Here is a 17,988-nt window from a genome sequence, read left to right as displayed (position 1 = left end):
AAAAACACTTTGCGACCTCCCTGGCGGTCCAGTGGTTAAGACTACATGCTTCCACTGCAGGGGGTGCGGGTTTGATCCCTGGCTGGGGAAGATCCTGCATGCCGCGCGGCCAAAAAAAAAAAAACCACACACACAAAACACTTTGTAGTTCGTCTGTTTTTGTTTTTTGTTTTTTTTTCCAAAGAAATGCAGGAAGGATAAACCAGAAACTATAGCAGGTGGGTGGGCATGGAGTGAGAGGGCTAGGAGGACACTCTTCTGAGCATAGATTTGGATAGATTGGACTTTTGAGGACCATGTTAATGCTCTACATGTTGAAAAAAATAAATCAACAAAGATGAGAAAAACCCTAAAAGTGAATATAAATAGAAGCAAATGAACCTACCAGCATTTCAAATGAATAGTATAACCACACTGAAGGGAAATAAATAACTAATCCAAGTAACATTTGAACCTGTGTTCAAATTGTTGCTTTGACCATTGACCCTCAGTCTAAAGACAAAAAGATAATCTTGAATGATTCAGTAAATCTTGAGCTCTAATTAGAAAGTTTGTTTTTCACAATGGTATTGGGTGTAGCAATTCCGAAACTGCTTTTTGTGTGGGATTGAGCAAATAAGTAAATATACTGATGTTGATGAGAACCAAAGTTCTGACAGTTGGAGAAGGGAGTAAAATCATGGATATGGGGAAGAATGGAGAGACCATATGGTGTTGGATTGGAATTGGAGAAACAGACACAGATAGATGTGTTTATTTACATATACATATTTCCTAGCCCTCTCTGCTACTGGGACTGAAAAGCAATGACACCCAGTACCAAAGAGCATACCTACTGCCCAGATCTTGGATTCTAAATACCGTTTCCTGCTCTAGGGGACCAGGGCTCCTTGGAGAAATGGCTGATTCTAGGTTTGTGCAAGATGAGCCTGGAACATCGTGTGATACCAGAACATAAGGAAGTGCTCATAAAATGATGTAGACACAGGAGTCAGCTTAAAGGACCTTCTGCTGGCCAAAGCTGGGACAATTTGAGGATCAAAATAATAACAGTAATGGATTATAACCCATTGCATAAAATAGGAACCCACAAATCCATACTGATAATAAACAAAGGGGGCTATTATTAATAAATATAGAAGAAATGATGGAATTAAATTATTTAACTATCATTTGCAACCATCTTAGCAAAAATTGATTCAAGTCATCGATTTCAGGTAAAAATCATCATTGGATTTTAAAGCTAGTGGGTGAAAGTTGATGAGGAATGGAACATTTACACCTCAAAATATTTCCCCACAGATTACTGATTAATTAAAAATGGGGGAAATGGTAACTTCCCAGTGGAGAAACCTGGTGGACACGACCTTGAGCAACCAAATTTACATCACCAAGAATGGGACATGTCCCTCCTGATACAGTGCACCGAGGACACAGCATTCATGTAATGTTCCTGCCCAAACTGCAATGCCTGAATCTAATCACTGCAAAACATCAGACAAACCCGAACTGAGAGACAGTCTATAAAACAACTGGCCTGTACTCTTCAGTAGTGTCAAGAGTGTCTAAGTTATGAAGGAAAAAAAAAAAGGCTGAAGAATGGTTTCAGATGAAAGGAGACCAAAGAGACACGACAACTAAATGTGGTGTGTGACACTGCACTGGACCCTGACCTGCTGTCTAGCATCTGCACCCCTTGTTTGTGGACAGGGTAGCCTGGGGTGATAACTAGCATTCTTTCATGACAGCAGAGCTGCACCCCTTGCAGATATTCTCAATTCATTTATGATATTCACATAGAAGACACACATGGGTGTTTGGTGCCAAGACACAAGGAATGCTTGATTTGCCTGGCCACGTCTGGGCTAAAGGACAGAATCACCAGGTGGGTGCCCACATGACCAACAGTTCTGAGTTGATGGGGACGGTCCCTTTTGGAGGCTCAATGATCAGAGGAGGCCAGTCGTTGCAGTGACCAATGTAGACTGACCAGGGTGGGTGGGAGTGTGTGTACAACCCACGTCCTCCGTGTGAGTGGTCACTCCCTGGAGTGGGGCTGGAACTGCTATGTGGTGTGGTGGGTCACTGTGGAAAGCAAGAAGGCCCAGGCCTGGTGCAGCTTTGGCACAGGCAGAGGTCAGGGGGGTGAGCCAATACAATGTGCACTTGCCTGTGCATGTCTGAAGTTCAGCCCACCTCGGTGATCACGCCTCTCTTGGATGGACAGTCTGGGCCAGGGTGGATGGCCCGGGGGGTTGTGGGACCCGCCCACTCTCAGCCTGTGCCCCTCTAACTACACAGGCTTGAATAGGCTGCTGTATCCGTGTCCCAGTAATAATGCCAATCCATCACACCCATCACCTTAGGAGACGAGACTGAGGCCACAGCCATGCCAGGACCACAAGGATTAGAGGGAGAGGGGATCACTGTCTGGACACAGGAGGGAGATCTGAGAGCAAGAAGGGGTGATATGGGGGCGCCAGGGATGGGAGGAAGATTGAGGATGATGGTCTAGCTCCTGGCGGTGGACGGGAGGCGGGTCGGGCAGACAGCTCAGAGGCGAACCTCCAGCAGGTAGCATAGGCGGCACTGACTCTCCTGGTAGATGAGATACTCACTCTGGAAGAAGCTGGAGCTGCTGAACTCTGGGCAGGGCATGGGCTGGCCCTGCGGCACCACCACTTCCTGGCCATCCAGCTCTAGCTTGGTGTCCTGGGTTGGAACTGCAGGGCACAGCAAGGGCCATGAATGACCCAAGGGTCACTGGTCCTTGGCTTTACCGGTAAGTCCTACTCCCTGTGCTCTCTACTTCTACCACAGGGAGTGCCCACTCATTCCCACCTTGCCAAACTCCAAACCGCTGCATAGGCTGGGCCTTCTGCCTGGAATCTCCTCCCCCATTTCTCTGCCTGGGAAATGCCTGCTCATCTTTCAATGCTCAGTCAATGACACCTCTTCTTTGAAGCTCTCCTGGATGCCCAGGAAAGATTTGTTGAATCAGTGAATGTTTGTTGAATGATAAAGTGAATGACTGCATTGAAGAATCCTGCTTCTTTTCGTCCTTCCTCACAAGCCCCTTCCTTGCTCACCTCCTCCCTGAAAGCATCCTGCTCTATCTCAGCCTCACCTCTATCCTTAGGCCTGTCCAGCTTCATGGGATTCACCAGTCTCTGTGTGGCCACGGGTAATGACACTGTCGAAGCCAGGGGGGTGCTGCTTCAAGCTGGGCTCATAGACGGTGATGCGGTACTCTCTGCGCACTGCCACCTCACCCAGGAACATGTAGCCAATGTCATGGGCCCCGCAGGACATGCCAGTAACTGGGGGACACAGGGAGGCTCAGGGTAGGCAGACCGGCTCTCTGCCTGACTCCCTGGGCTCCTCTCTGCTGCACTGTTATCTCCTTTGGCTTTGCTGCCCCGGCCCAGAAAAGTACCCATCTTTCTTCCATCCTTCCTCCAACCATTTTTCCAGGCCCCTTGTCCTGGCTGTGCTCCCTCCCCACTCTCTCCTCCATTGCTCAACTCCCAGAGTCCAGGCGTCTGCCACCCTCACCAAGGTCAGTAATGGCCTTCCAGTGACCATATCTGGGGTGGGGGCTTTTCAGGCCTGCTCTGCTGATTTTGCCACGGCATCCTTCACCCTCTACCCTGAGACCCCCTTGCAATGCTCTCCTGAGGCCACCCTCCACTTCTTCTTAGGCTCCTCTGCCCTCCTAGTGGACGCCTTGGCCTTGAGCAACCTTCAGCTCCATCTGCACTTGGGTGAATCCTCCGACCTTGGTCTCTTGAGTGGCGGAGGGCAGTGGTCTCCAATAATGAGGTCAACCTGGGCTGAGAAGCCAGTAGGGGCAGGTCACCTCAGTGAGGACACCCCTGGACAGAAACTTGGGGGTCATTAGAGACACCCTCGACCCTTTCCCACAATGCTGCCCATCCCACCTCCCACATACTCCTCTCATGGATTCTCTCCTCCGCCTCCATTGCCCTGGGCTGGGGGCCCATCACATTTGGCCTGGATGGGAACACAGCCTTCCTGCAGCCTCTGGCCTTTGCCACCCTCCCAACGGCTGCAGCCACGTTCAACTGTACTCCCCATCACTTTCTGAATAAGGCTCGCTTGATCTTCCTGGGCCCCCAAGCCCCACACCCACACTAGGCATTTGCTCTAGGCTTTGTCATCAGGCCGTGCCTGGAGGTGCTGACCTGCTGCAGCCTCCCAGGCTTCGTGCCACTCCCTGGCTGCTTTACCTTGAAGGCTCCTCTTTCACCCCCTCCCAGGTCAGGTTGGCACACTCATCCCATCTGCATCGCCTTCTCCAGGAAGCTGTCGCTGACCAGCAGATGCCTCCTTTGAGTCCCCCAACCCCCAGGATGCCCCACAGAGCTCTCTAGTCAGTAACTATCCGAGGGGTCCTCTCCTGGATCCACTGCAGGTGGGACAAGTAATGGGCCCCATGCTCCTTAGTGTCCCCATACCCACTCAGGGCTTGGCTCTGAGGGACACCTCACCATAGCCATCTGACTTGCTGTTCTCCGAGGCAAAGTAGATGCCTTTGCCAACACGGCCACCAGAATGTGGCCTGATGCGAAGCCCACTGGTGAGGATGGCGGCCACCACAGCCACGTTGGTGCCATGCCACAGTAGCTTCCGATTACCCAGCTTGTCGTGGGCCTGGAACTGATCTCCCTAGGGGGGGAGATGGGAACCAGGAGAGTCATGCCACCCAAGCTCAGGTGTTTCTATCTGCCATCAGAGGGTATGACCAAGGCCAAGGGTTCCCTAGTCACTCACATACTCATGCACACATGCACAAGACCTAGGCCTGGTGGAAACTGGTCAGAGTTTCTCAGCCAGCTCGCTAAAGGGAAGATAAGCCAAGATCATCATCTAAGGGACAAGGTAGTGATGGTGGGGAGGGAATCTTCCTCACCTCCCCTTCTTGGTTCACTGTCCAACTATGTTGAAGAGCAGGGCAACTGTACTTGCTGCCAGTCTTTTCCAAGCAGGGATGTATCACCTGTGGGGAGAGAAGAAACTGGGTGCCAAGAGCAAGAAATGTATGGACTAACCTCCACTTGTCCCCTGCAGTTCCAGAGCTCTCCTCAGGCCCTGAAGACACAGCGAGAGAAGGCCCTAGGAAAGGGATTCTTCTGGGCACCTGGAGGGCAGACAGGCAAGGGGCCAGTGCCCACTGCTAGCTCGGCTCCTCTGTGGGGACCGGCCCACCTTGTACTCAGGCACCTTTGGGTCCAGCAGCTGGAGCTGGCACTTGAGGAGCTGGTAATCTCGGTCCAGTGGGTGTGGCACCTCCTCCACTTTCTTTGTCTCCTCGGGGGCTGCCTGCAGGGTCTGGGCCAGCTCGATGTCTGCCAGCACCTAAGGGGATGGGCACTGGCAGCTTGTGTGTCCCCTTGACCCTGGGCCTCCCCTCCCCCTCCCACATAAATAGGACCATGGCCACCCCACCTTATTCAGCCCCACCCCATCTATCTGTCTGTCCTTCCCCTCCCCTGTCCTTCGGCCTGCCCATCGCAGTCGATCTATCTGTCCCCCATCTCCCTTGCCCCATCTATCTGTTTGGTAACCCCACTGCCTGCAACCTGCCAACCCTCACCAGCAGCATATCCTTCTTGGGCTGCAGAAGTTCCGGGGAGTTGATGGGTGGGGGCTGGCTACGGCCGAAGTTGTGGGGAATGATGGTGTAGAAGTGGGAGGACAGCTCCTCCAGGCTGAGACCACGACCTGCGGGGGCTTTCAGGGCCGCCTCCACTGCCTCCAAGGCCTCCAAACCCCGGGAAATCTGCTGCTTGCTCAACTTCCCCAGTGGCATCTTCTTCACATCTGGGGGGATGGGGAGAGTGGGGAGTCAGGCCCACAGCCCTGCCACCCCCAGACCCCTGCTACCCTTCCTGGCTCCTCCCCCCTCACCCAGGTTCATGATAGCCATGGCATTCTTTTTTTTTTTTTTTTTTTTGCGGTATGCGGGTCTCTCACTGTTGTGGCCTCTCCCGTTGCGGGGCACAGGCTCCGGACGCGCAGGCTCAGCGGCCATGGCTCACGGGCCCAGCCGCTCCGTGGCATGTGGGATCTTCCTGGACCAGGGCACGAACCTGTGTCCCCTGCATAGGCAGGCGGACTCTCAACCACTGCGCCACCAGGGAAGCCCAGCCATGGCATTCTTGAACATGTCCTTGCTGAAGATGTTGGTGATGAGCTTCTGTGTGGCTGCGTCCAGGGAGCAGGGCTGCACTTGCTGAACCACGAACTACGGTCCTCACTGGGCCTCCGTCTACCTAGGGGTAGAGGGCCCACCTGGGCAGGAGCAGCTGGGCAGGGCACCTGCACCTAGAGCAGGGCCTGGCCAGACCGAGGCCAGAGAGGAAGGCCTGTGCCTGAGAGTATACAGCTGGGCAGTGGCTGTCCCTTCCCTCGGCCCAGGCCCACCCTCCCTCTCTGGCCACTTCACCTTCACCATGGCTTCCTGGGCCTCATCCTCTCTCTGTACTTCGATAAGTGTATACTTGCTGGGGTGGGCCACAAAGTGGTCCCGCTCTGCCCAGCTGTTCTTGGTCTTGTCCCGAAACTTCTTTTCAAAGTCCTTCTGTGCATCCTCCAGTGACATGAAGCGGCTAAGTTGTGACTGGCCCACCTCTCCCGGCAAGCAACAGCTTTCAGAGGTGTGCCTACCACAGTGCCCGCCGTAAATGTTTGCTGGCCTCTACTGTGCAGGCCCTGTGCCGAGCGCCCCTGGATGTCAGAGGTGGGGCAGGGCACAGTCAGAGGCTGTGGCCTTTTGGCCTGAGTAAGCTGTGGGGACCCTGGGAAGCAGGGGCCATGCGTTGAGCAGGGATAGGTGGGGAGGATGCGGGCACAGGGTGGGTGAGTGGTACTCACCACGCGCCCCCAGCGGTTCCAGCAGATAAAGCAGTCACCTTCTTCCAGCAGCTGGATGATGTAGAACTTGTTTTTGTTGCTCCCAGTGTTGGTCTGGTTCAGGGTACAGTCGTAGTCTTCATGCACCTGTGGCCAGAGTGGGTGCGTGGAGGGCAGGCTGGCTCCGGCCGCCCCTGAGTGGGATGGGGTACCTGGCTGCACGCTGACAGGAATCACACTGCACTGGGGTGTCAGAGGAGGCCCTGTCTGGGAACCCTGCCTTAAGTGTCGTTGGGGGAAGACTGAGCAGCTCAGGGGCCTGTCCTGGGGTCTGAAGAGCAGACATGACCCACCTGGATCTGATGGGATATAGCTCTGCCTGACCTTTGGGGTCTTGGAAGAACACAGTTTACTTGGGAGCCTTGAGTTATTTAGCCAGAGCCAAGGGGGAGGGGAGGAGGTCTGAGTGTACTTGTACCCAAGAGGGAGCAGGCACTGGGACTGGCTGGGGACTACAGCTTACCTGGGTCCTAGGGTTGCAGCTGAGTGGGCACAGGGGGTCCACTTAGGCTATGTGCTTCTCTGTGGGTGGAGGGCCTCGGCAGTGGAGCAGAAACTGTCCTCCTCTTGTGCCCCCTGACGCCCCTTCTTCTTCTCAGGACCCTCACGCTGTACCTGGGGCTTGCGCTTCGGAGCCATGGCTGTTCTAGGGCACAGAGGGGGTCCTCAGGCATCCGTGACATTTGCGTCCCACCTGGCTGGCACAGCACTAACTTGCCCCACCCTGAGATTGCCCTTTGGTGACCTCCCTCTGCCTCCATTTCCCCACTCCCGGTCCCTGACCAAAACCGGCTCTCTGCACCCCAGATACACCCCTTTCTCCAGTCACCAGGGCCAGGCCAGGCCCCTGTCCAGTCTGCCCAGTCTGGCCAAGGAAGAGGGGCTCTCCACCCTCTATGGCTCTTTTGTGTGTTCTGAGGTTGAAGGGAAAGTGAAAGGAGAATCTGCCCCCTCCCATTTCTGGGCTCCTCTCCCCAGAGCACTCTCTGCTCCTCCCCCATCTCAGCTAACTTGGACCTGGCATGGTTGCTGGGCTGAGTCACCCCAGCTATGGAGGAGAGTGGGCAGTGGCTCCCGGGGGGCTAGCACTCCTAAGGCCAGATCTGTCTCTCCAAAGATTAGGACCCAATAGCGCAGAAACCCTTCCCAGCAGGTTCAAGAGTTCTGGGGTGCCAGCCTCCGTCCCAGACCAGTGGCATTGAACTGCCAGAGGGCAAGGGTCAGTCACACCCGCCCTGCCCTGCCCTGTGGAGGGCTGTGGGAGAGGCCATAGAGCACTCACCTAAGAGAAGCAGGGACCTGGGAGAGGTTGTGGCCACCAGGTCAGTAACTCCCAGGCAGTCCTAGTTCTAACAACCTCTCGTAAGCCTTAGGGGAGCAGGGAAGAAGTGGGTGTGGGTAGGATTCCAGCTATTTGGCCACCAGTCTGGTGAGTCAGAGGCTGGGCAGGCCGAGGCGGGCAGGCAGCCTGTCCCATGGATGGGTGGACACTTGATCCGGACACAGCCAAGGCCCAGGGGACTGACGCGCCCTTAGAGCTGCTCATCTGGCCTGAGGCATGCAATACGTATCCACCGGTTGTCCAGTGACCTTGGCCCCAGGTGCGGGCATTGCCTTCTCCCGGGGGCTGCCGGATCCCTCTCCCCCGCCCCGGTTATTTAGAGTCAGACTCTCTCACCCTGGCCCCCGCCCCTGACGGGGACGAGTCACGTTCCAGGAAAAGGAATCCCGCGTCTCTGGCGCCCCCCAGCGTCCAAGGAGAGCAAACACAGAGACGGTGTCGGGGTCCGACCCCTCTTCATACGTCAGTCAGCGGCAGGGCGCACGCGCCGCAGCCGTTGGCCGGAAGCGCCAGGGAGAGGCTTGCTTCCTACTGGAGCCGGGCGCGGAAGCCTATAGGAGTTCTAGGAGGCGTAGCCACAGACATTTATCCTATGGGCGCTTGGGGGCGAGACAGAACCTACCCAAGGGCCCAATGGAGCTGTGGGAGGCGGGGCCCACCGGGCGGTGGGAGCCTATCTTGGCTTGGAGTCTTGTGGGACGGCCCGGGTTCAGCCGCCACGTGAGTTCGCCAGGAGCCGCCGCAACACACACGGTGGGCAGCATGTCGGCGACTGGGGCGGTTCGAAAGAGGGGAAAGCCGGCCTCGGGGGCCGGGGCTGGTGCGGGGGCCGGCAAGTTGCGGCGAAAGGTGAGCACGGCGCTTTGGCGGGCCGGGGTCCATCCTATGTTACTGGGTCATTATCCCCATCCGGGGGCCCCGGCACCGGTCCCCTCGACCCCGGGACCCCAGCTGGAGTCAGCTTCGTCCCGTTCTCCGCGCGCCAAATACTGAAAAATCCTTTCACTTGAGCCGGGGGCTACCGCCTTTCCCAGTGACTCTCGAGGGACCCTAAGGGGCCCTTGGTCGAGCCGGGGTGGTCGGGACCCCTGACCAAAGAAAGTATTATATAATTCCTAGGGCGACTCTTCTGGGGACAAGGGCAAGTCCAAGGGTGGCGGCAAGATGAATGAGGAGATCTCCAGCGACTCGGAGACTGAGAGGTGAGCTCTTTTTTTCCACCTAGTAGAAAAGAACACTGGGGCCCATTTGTGTATGGAAGGAGTACTCAATGACGGGGGCTAGAGCTGGGCCTAGAACCCAGGACTCTGACCCTTGATTCTCAGATCTTGATTCTTTCCTCCACTTTTTGATCCTGAGAACTGTCATTTCCTTCACTACAGGGGCGGTCTCTGTGTGGGGAGGACCCCCAGTCCTAATGGGAGACCAGTGAGACCTTCCTTCATGACAGGGAGCTGAACTCCAGGCAAGGGGAGAGGGATGCAAGAAATGCTTGCTAGTTCTTCATTCTGTTCTCCCACAATTTCACAGTTATTGAGAGTGCCAGGCACTAGTTTCACTGTTGAGAGAACAGAGATGAGCAGGCAGGTGAAGACGGAATGTGTTGTGGTGGGATGTGTATCTTAGAGCTGCGTGTTGTCGGAACAGAGAAGGGGAGTTTAAATGGGGCCTGGAGAGATGAGGAGGGGTTCCTCATGGAGAGATAGGGAAGGCATTCAGGGACCAGAGAAAAGTCTGGGGGCTAAGTGGGCTAGATGGGAGATGAAGAGGATGGGAGGGTAGGCAGTGGGTGCATCTGGACTGTGGAGGGCTTTGCGTACCTCCTCCATTCTGCAGGTGATGGGGGTGGAGTATGTTGCAGAGTTCAGAGGGGGCTGGCAAGGTATCAGGCCTGACCCTGTGGCATGGAAGCTGTCATATCAGAGAATCCCGGTGCCTTCCTTAAGAGTTGGCTTTAGAAATTCTAATTCTAAAAGTTGAGTACATGTTGGCCTTAACCTGCTCACAGATTTAATATATACTTTTTGTAGTCTTAAGGTTACTGTGGGTGTGTGCCAGGCCCTGTGCTAAGCACTTTTAAATATTTTTAAAATGTATTGTGAAATGTATCAGCTACAGAAGAGTTAACGAAATGTAATTGTACCATAAAGAGTAATGATGAAATGATGAACCTCTGTGCACCCACCAGAACTAGACCATTTGTAGAAACTTAGAAGCCCCAACTGCCATTCCTGACTTAAGTTAATCATTTCTTTGGTTTCCTTCCTTCCTTTTTCTTCTTTTTTTTCCTTTTCCCTTTTCTGATTCAGGTATAACTTACATACAGTAATATTTACCTTTCTTAGTGTACTGTTCTGTGAGTTGTGACAGTCGCATATAGTCGTGTAACTACCACCACTGTAAAGATATAGAAGGGTTTTACCACCCACCAAAATCCCCCATGGCTCCTTTGCAGTCAATTCCCACCCCACTCCAACCAGTAACTGCTGTCCCTAGAATTTTGCCTTTTCCAGAATGTTATTTGAGTGGAATTACAATGGTTGTATACTTGCTTTGATTTTCTTTAGAGTTCTGTCTTCTATGTGTGAACCCGAAACAATAGATTGATTCCTTGGGTAAACTGAGTAGAAGTTAAGACCCTGGTGTATGAGGGAAGGGCAGCACCAACCCTGTTGGCTGAAGACTTGCTGCGCACTGGGTACTAACCGGTCTCAGGAGCATGGTCAGGCCTTGGCTTCCTTGAGAATTTCCAAGGTCGTTTCTGGGGAAGTTGTGGGCAAGGTCATGGATGAGTCTAGGAAACAATTGGGCTACCTGACAGCGACTAGGTATCTACAGGCACTTGATCAGAGGGAACGGGCTGCCCTGGGTTTTCTGCTTCTGAGTTCCCGTGACTTACCTCCAGCTCCCAGGAGCAAGTCAAAGTAGGACTTATCTTGAGTGAGGGGCATGGAGGGGAAAGCAGGGACTTCACTAGCACAAGGTCAAGCCAGGCCCAGTTAAGCTTCACCTGGAATCCCATCCTCAGGGTAGAGGATGGTGCCTTGGCAGTGAGGATGGGGCGTTGATAGTCCCAACACGTCTGCCTCTTGGTTCCTTGCATCAGATCTGGGCTGGCTGCTCCCCTGTGTCTGGGGGGTCGTTGTTGTTCTGAGATCTACCGTTTCTGCTTTACATGTTGGATCTTCTGTTTCCTGTCTCCCGTGCCTTCCCCATTCTTAGCTTACTCTCTTGTTCAGGGAGCACATCCTCCATCCTTAAAAGAAGGAGAAAGGACCACTTTTGTGGCACCTTGTACATCTGATATGTTTTCATTTATCATTAATGGTTTAACTGGCATGCCATTCCAGTGGTTAGCGTTTTATTCCGAATTTTGTACGTGCAGCTCCTTTGTTTTCTCCTCTCAGTGTTGCTGTTGAGGCTTCTGGAGTCATTTTGATTCCTGACCCTTTGTATACGGTCTGATTTTTCTTGGAAGCCTGTAGAACCTTCTCTTTCCCTCCAGAGTTGAGAGATTTCCCAGTGATCTCTTTGGGTTTGGGGTCTGTTTTCACCCTTACGTTGGGCCCTGGGTGGGCCCTTTCAGTTTGGTAAGTCACATCTTTCAGTTTTCTGTGTGTGAGACCATTGGCCATGAGGGCTAGCAGGGATGGGGGTGTCAAGTGGCTGGGGAAGCAGCGAGGAGCACGGTCCTAGTGGCCAGAGGAGCGGGCCGAGCCCTCCTGCTCACAGCCTAGTTCCTCCTGCTCACAGCCTAGTTCCCAGGAGGAATGAGGAGGAGGAGGCGGAGGAGCTGGAGGAGACCGCACAGGAGAAGAAGCTGCGCTTGGCCAAGCTCTACCTTGAGCAGCTCAAGCAGCAAGGTGAGCCTGTGGACTGGGCAGGTGAGGGGCGGGGCCTATGCCTGAGTCTGCCTGCTGTGGCCCCAGCCACCTGGTGGGTGACTGATGCAGGTAGCCGGTGGGCTGCTGGGGCTGCTGCTGCTGGCGGCCCTGTGGGAGGGTGGCTAGGAGCTCTAATGGATCTTCTGGGGTGGGCCAGGCCTTCAGGGGGCTTCAGACTGATCTGATAAGTAAAGGCAGGGGGTGGGCAGGAGAGCATCCAGCCCTCCCTCCCCTTTGGCTGAGGTGGCCTGAACTTCCATGGGACACAGCCCAAATGTTCAGGGCCCAGGACTGAGGTGGTGGGTGGGGATGGGAAGGGAAAAGTGGGGTGTTGTTGGCCTGGGTTTACTTGGCTTGGTCTGTCCTACACAGAGGAGGAGAAGGCCGAGGCCCGCGAATTTGAGGAGGACCAGGTGGCAGGGAGGCTGAAGGAGGACGTGGTGAGTGTGGAGGGAGGGTGGTGGGAGGGAAGGGATGGGGCTGGTCCTGCTCCTGGGATCTCACCCCTCTCCTCTCCATGCAGCTCGAGCAGAGAGGCAGGCTGCAGAAGTCGGTGGCAGAGGAGGTGAGCAGACAGGGCACTTTGGTGTCAGATTGGAGGGAATCACCTGGGTTGGTGGGCAGATGGCCCAACTGGGGACTCAGGCTGTGGGGTGTTTGCTCTGGAACATAGTGGGCACTTGGGCAGACAGGGTCAGGTAATGGTCTGGTCTTGGCAGCCCTGGGTCCGGTTTTCCTTCTGGGCAGTGTGGTGGGAAAGGATGGCATGTGTGTGTGTGGAGGGGGGCCTTCCTGCCCCTAGTTGCAGTGACCCGGTCCCTGCCTGCCTAGATCCAGGCCCCAGACCCTGCTGACATTCGAATCTTACGGGGCCACCAGCTGTCCATCACATGTTTGGTTATCACCCCTGACGACCTGGCCATCTTTTCTGCCGCCAAAGACTGCACCATTATTAAGTGTGAGTGAGTGCCTGCGTGGGGGTGCAGCTGTGAGGGATCATCTGGGCCAGCTGGTCTGGGGAGGAAGAAATAATCAGGGAAAACTGAGACCCGACGGGGGAAGCTTCCGGAGACAGGTTTGCTTCCAAAGAGGTGTTCTGTGGATGACAGTGGAAGCTTCTGCCCAGGAGTGGGACTTGTGAGCTCCCTGTCAATGTCATTGGAGATGATGGAGTGGAGGCAGGATGATGATTTAATGGGAGTTGATGCTTCAGTTGGGCAGTTGGACTAGAGGACAGCTGAGGCTCTGTGCAGTCCTGGGATTGAGTTCCTGGTCCTCCTGGGTTCCTGGCCTTTGACCACTGAGGGCTGTCCTCATCCACCCATAGTAGTAACAGGAAGAGCTCGTACCATCAGTCCCAAGCACTTTCCTGTCCCTTTTCTTCTGGGCTTCATGGCTGCTCTTTGGGATTATTGTCACCACTTAACAGATGAGGAAACTGAGGTGACTTGTCCAGGGGCTCACAGTGGCTAAACCAGATCTTCTGACCTGAGGCCAGGAGTTTTTCCATGGTGCCACGCTGCCCTTGAGGGGGGTTGCCAGACAGTCCTGCCTTGTGTCCCAGTAGCATCTCTCTTCCCCCTTGGTGTCAGGGAGTGTGGAAAGTGGACGGAAGCTTCATGTGATCCCTCGAGCCAAGAAGGGTGCCGAGGGGCAGCCCTCCGGCCATAGTAGCCACGTCCTCTGCATGGCCATCTCCTCCGATGGCAAGTACCTGGTAAGGCAGGATTGGCCCCGGGAGTAGGTGAGAGGTGTGGGCACATGGTGGGTGCCCATGGCCATTGCCCTTGTCTCCATAGGCCTCGGGTGACCGCAGCAAGCTCATTCTCATTTGGGAGGCCCAGAGCTGCCAGCACCTGTACACCTTCACGGGACACCGGGACGCCGTGTCGGTGAGAAGCTGGGCCTCCTTTAGTGGACGTTTCTCGAGCACCCGAGTGGGCCAGGCATGGTACTGGGATCCAGGGAATGGTGTGAAAGAGGCAGTGGGTCCCCATCCTCAGGGAACCTGCACTTTGGTGAACAGGACAGAAACAGGGTGAAGCAATAGGGAAGAGCTGGGGGAGACTGAGTCGAGCTTGCCTAGGGAGAGGGAGGCCTGAGAAGTCTGTACTTGCTTGAGGGCAGGCAAGTGTGCCCCTGGCTCCACGTAGAGCCCCACAGCGCTCTTGATGGGGGCTGGCTTCCTGTGCCACGTGACCTGCTTTTCAGGACGTCCTCCCTGGGCCTGACCTCTGTCTCTCCTGCTGTAGTCCAGATTCCTTTTGCCCTCTTTCCATGCACCCTTAGGGGCTGGCATTCCGCAGAGGCACCCACCAGCTCTACAGCACGTCCCACGACCGCTCTGTGAAGGTGTGGAATGTGGCGGAGAACTCCTACGTGGAGACGCTGTGAGTATGCGCAGGCAGAGGGCACGCGGATGTGTGCGTGCAGGTTCACGGGTGATCCCATCCTCCCTCTGTCCCCCTCTCCAGCTTCGGGCACCAGGATGCTGTGGCTGCACTGGATGCTCTGAGCAGGGAGTGCTGCGTGACCGCCGGGGGCCGGGACGGGACCGTGCGTGTGTGGAAGATCCCCGAGGAGTCCCAGCTTGTCTTCTACGGCCACCAGTAAGGCGGCCTGCTGCACCGGGCATTGAGGGGGCCACCCGCATGGGCTGGGGATGAGGTTGGGCCACGCCCCTCATGGTGCCTTTCTCCAGGGGCTCCATTGACAGCATCCAGCTCATCAACGAGGAGCACATGGTGTCGGGTGCAGACGATGGGTAAGTGCTGCCTTCTACCACTGCCACTGCCCCTGGACTTGCCGCATAGAATCCTCCTGCTCGGGAGCTGTAGTAACCCCTTTCCATAGATGAGGACATTGAGGCAAAGAGCGCAGGGGACCTGGTCTGCTTCCTGTGGCTGGTGTGCACTTGGTCCCTTCCTGCCGTGTGGCCCTTCTGCCCTGCCCCTGGCCCCCTCACTGACCGTGCTCCCTGTCCACAGTTCTGTAGCCTTGTGGGGCCTCTCTAAGAAGCGGCCACTTGCCCTGCAGCGTGAGGCCCATGGGCTGCGGGGGGAGCTGGGCTTGGAGCAGCCCTTCTGGGTGTCATCGGTGGCAGCCTTGCTCAACACGGACCTCGTGGCCACAGGTGGGTGCCCTGTGTGGCAGAAAGGAGGGGATCTCAGGGTGGGCTGGTGAGGGGGGTGCTCACTGTCTCCCTGTCCCCCAGGCTCTCACAGCAACTCTGTGCGGCTCTGGCAATGCGGGGAGGGCTTCCGGCAGCTTGACCTTCTCTGCGACATCCCCCTGGTGAGTGAGGCTTGAATACCCAGCCTGTCTTTACCACACTCCCAAGGCCCGTTACAGTGTTTTCCTGCCAGAAGGGCGGTTCCTCAGAGCAGGGCCAGCTATGATTTCTCTTTCTAGCCCCAGCTCCTAGCACAGGGCCTGCAGGAACCCTCCCTTCTTCCTCTCCCTTCCCCGCCTCCACTCCCCTCCTTGTCCTAGGCCCTGTCCTGGTTACTGGGGTACAAGGCAGGGAAGTGTGGGCAAAGGCATGGAGGGCCTGGCCCTGTGATGGGATCTGCATGACTGGTGCCAGACTGAATGCCAGGCTAGGGTGTGTGGACTTGGTGCAACCTAGGGCAGAGTGGCAGGATCTGTCAGTGACTTCTAGTGACAGTTCAGGGCTTGGGTCAATGGTGATGGTCATGGAGTCTCCAGAGCCAGGACCAGGAGCCAGGCCCTACTTGGTGTACACCATCTCCTTCATCCCCACAAACTCTCTGCGAGGCCTGTGCTCTACTTTCCCCATCTCACAGAGGTGGATGCTGAGGCCCTGAGGGGTAGAGGGCTGGCCCAGGTGGCAGGACGCAGAGCAGGGATTTAACCCAGGCTGGGCCTTTGACTGTGATGCTGGGGCTGTGGTGAGGGATCTGTTCTCACATCTTACTGCCTTGTCCCTCCCTCTTCTCAGGTGGGCTTTATCAATAGCCTCAAGTTCTCCAGTGCTGGGGACTTCCTGGTGGCCGGGGTAGGGCAGGAGCACAGGTATGAGGCACTTCTCGAGGGGTGCGGGTGGGGCAAATGGCATAGGGTGGGTGGCTGGGTGGGAATGGGGTGGATCCCGGGTGGGGCTGGGCCCGCCCTCAGCTGCTCCTCTCGCCCCTGCAGGCTTGGCCGGTGGTGGCGGATCAAAGAGGCCCGGAACTCTGTCTGCATCATCCCTCTCCACAGGGCCCCCAGGCCCCCTACTGCTGGCTCCTGACTCTCTCATCCCCTTTATTTAAGTTCTTCCCAGGCCATCCCCTGCCTTCCTTGTATTAAAAGCCTCCTCTTCTGGGCCTTGTCTCCTCTAGCTTCTTGACTGGGGAGGGCAGGGAGATGGCAGGGGATGGCTTAGTAAAGGCCTGGGGGCTTTATCCTTTCCAGCGAATTTGGGGATGGAGCCCTCAGCTGGCTTCTGGCTCCTAGACCCTGAGTATCCTCTACGACTTTGTTAGGCCAGCTTTCCACCCAGTGCTCCGGGCTGGTTGGGGTCAGAAGCTGCTGATCCCTCAGCTAAGAAGCTGTGGCTGTTCAGTGTGTGTAAGGGCTGGCTGTGGGGTCTGAGGACTGAAAGGAAGACAGTTAGACCTACAAGTCAGGCTGATCTGCACCACCCAGGCCAGGTTAGGAAGCTTTAGGAGCTAGACTGCCCTTGGGGTGGGGGTCCGGGTGGAGGTGGGACCCTGCATTGCTCACTGCTTGGGGACAGTGTCAGAGGTGGGAATAGCTCTGCCCTTGGTCTAAATGACAGCCAGGCTGCATGATTCCTCACAGCAGTGACCCTGCCAGGTTAATGTGTTCTCCTGATTCCACCAACTGGATAATTCAGCTTCTGCCATGGAGTGAAGTAAAGAGGAGGTGGAGAGGCTGATTGGAGAGGCAGCAGTGCAGGGAAGTGTCCTCTTCAATGGAAAATGAGCAAGGTGTGTTAAGGATCGGCTCTGAACTTTCCCTTAATGCCTTGGGCCCAACAGCTGAGCCTATGGTTCTCAAGCGGCAGCGTGGTCCCCTTGGGGGAGGAAGCTACAGGGCTTCCCTCCTGCTCCCCTGCTCATGAGGCCTCCCCCTTGGACAGACCTGCTCCTACCTTCATTCTTCTGGGGCCAGAAGGGTCAGGTTCAGATTGAACCCCTGAAAACCCTGTTGTGGATCAGAGGATGTTACTAGAATTCACTCCTTATGTCCCGCCTTAAATAGAGCTCAACGACAGCATACACATACCTCTTGAATAATATTGCAAGTAACACGGAAATGCCCCTTAATACACAAACCCCTTTTCCATTAGCACATTCCCAGGGAGAAAGGAAAGTTTGAAAATAAATGCTTTTGGAATTGAAACTGAAAATAATCCCTCTTACGGCTTCTAGTCTCAGCCTTGGTCAGCTGAGACTTCTGCTGTAGTTGGGCTCTTCCTTCCTCCCAAGCAATGGGAAGCCATGAGAGGGTTGAAAGCAGAAAAGTAATAGGATCTGGTTCACAATAAAAAGAAAAAACAAGTCACTGCTCTGTGGAGAATTAATTAGTAAATGTTTGGGGGAAGAAGGGCATCCACTTAGGAAGCTATAGTAAATAGCAGGTAAGAGGTGATGGTGGTGTGAGAGGGCCAGCAGAAGTGGGGAGGCAGAGCTATGGTTGGGTTGTGTTTGGAGGTGACGCCAACAGATCTTGCTGATCTATTAATTGTGGGATGAGATGAATGTGGCACCACAGACAGTGTGACATTTACCAAGATGAGAAAGACCAGGTGGAGAAAGCAGGATGAGAAGGATCAGCAGTTTAGTTTGCAGTGTCTAG

At 55.3% G+C, this 17,988-nt stretch overlaps 2 protein-coding genes across 3 annotated transcripts; one reads left to right on the top strand and one right to left on the bottom strand.

Moving 5' to 3' along the window:
* Window positions 1–1,767: 1,767 nt before the first annotated feature.
* Window positions 1,768–8,240, bottom strand: PARP3 (poly(ADP-ribose) polymerase family member 3). The gene is given in 13 exon segments (XM_067754649.1): window positions 1,768–2,723; window positions 3,165–3,320; window positions 4,512–4,689; window positions 4,934–5,020; window positions 5,230–5,379; window positions 5,618–5,844; window positions 6,148–6,262; window positions 6,264–6,296; window positions 6,470–6,654; window positions 6,894–7,023; window positions 7,400–7,467; window positions 7,470–7,577; window positions 8,219–8,240. Coding segments are annotated over 12 exon segments (1,605 nt in total). The 5' UTR covers window positions 7,576–7,577; window positions 8,219–8,240; the 3' UTR covers window positions 1,768–2,553.
* Window positions 8,241–8,896: 656 nt separating this feature from the next.
* RRP9 (ribosomal RNA processing 9, U3 small nucleolar RNA binding protein) lies at window positions 8,897–16,490 on the top strand. 2 transcript variants are annotated; one of them, XM_067754616.1, is made up of 15 exons: window positions 8,897–9,031; window positions 9,398–9,480; window positions 12,032–12,141; window positions 12,535–12,602; window positions 12,686–12,727; window positions 12,994–13,120; window positions 13,755–13,879; window positions 13,962–14,054; window positions 14,452–14,552; window positions 14,637–14,771; window positions 14,864–14,926; window positions 15,150–15,295; window positions 15,377–15,456; window positions 16,124–16,197; window positions 16,321–16,490. In XM_067754616.1, exons 1-15 carry the CDS (start codon window positions 8,912–8,914, stop codon window positions 16,412–16,414), a joined length of 1,461 nt encoding a protein of 486 aa, XP_067610717.1. In that variant the 5' UTR covers window positions 8,897–8,911; the 3' UTR covers window positions 16,415–16,490. The 2 variants fall into 2 exon arrangements, with proteins under 2 accessions (XP_067610717.1, XP_067610716.1); XM_067754615.1 differs by having other exon boundaries at window positions 8,964–9,127.
* The last annotated feature ends 1,498 nt before the right edge of the window (window positions 16,491–17,988 follow it).

The sequence above is a fragment of the Pseudorca crassidens genome, chromosome 10 (genome assembly GCF_039906515.1).
Source record: "Pseudorca crassidens isolate mPseCra1 chromosome 10, mPseCra1.hap1, whole genome shotgun sequence".
NCBI lineage: Eukaryota > Metazoa > Chordata > Mammalia > Artiodactyla > Delphinidae > Pseudorca > Pseudorca crassidens.
This window is presented reverse-complemented; position numbering and strand designations above follow the sequence as displayed.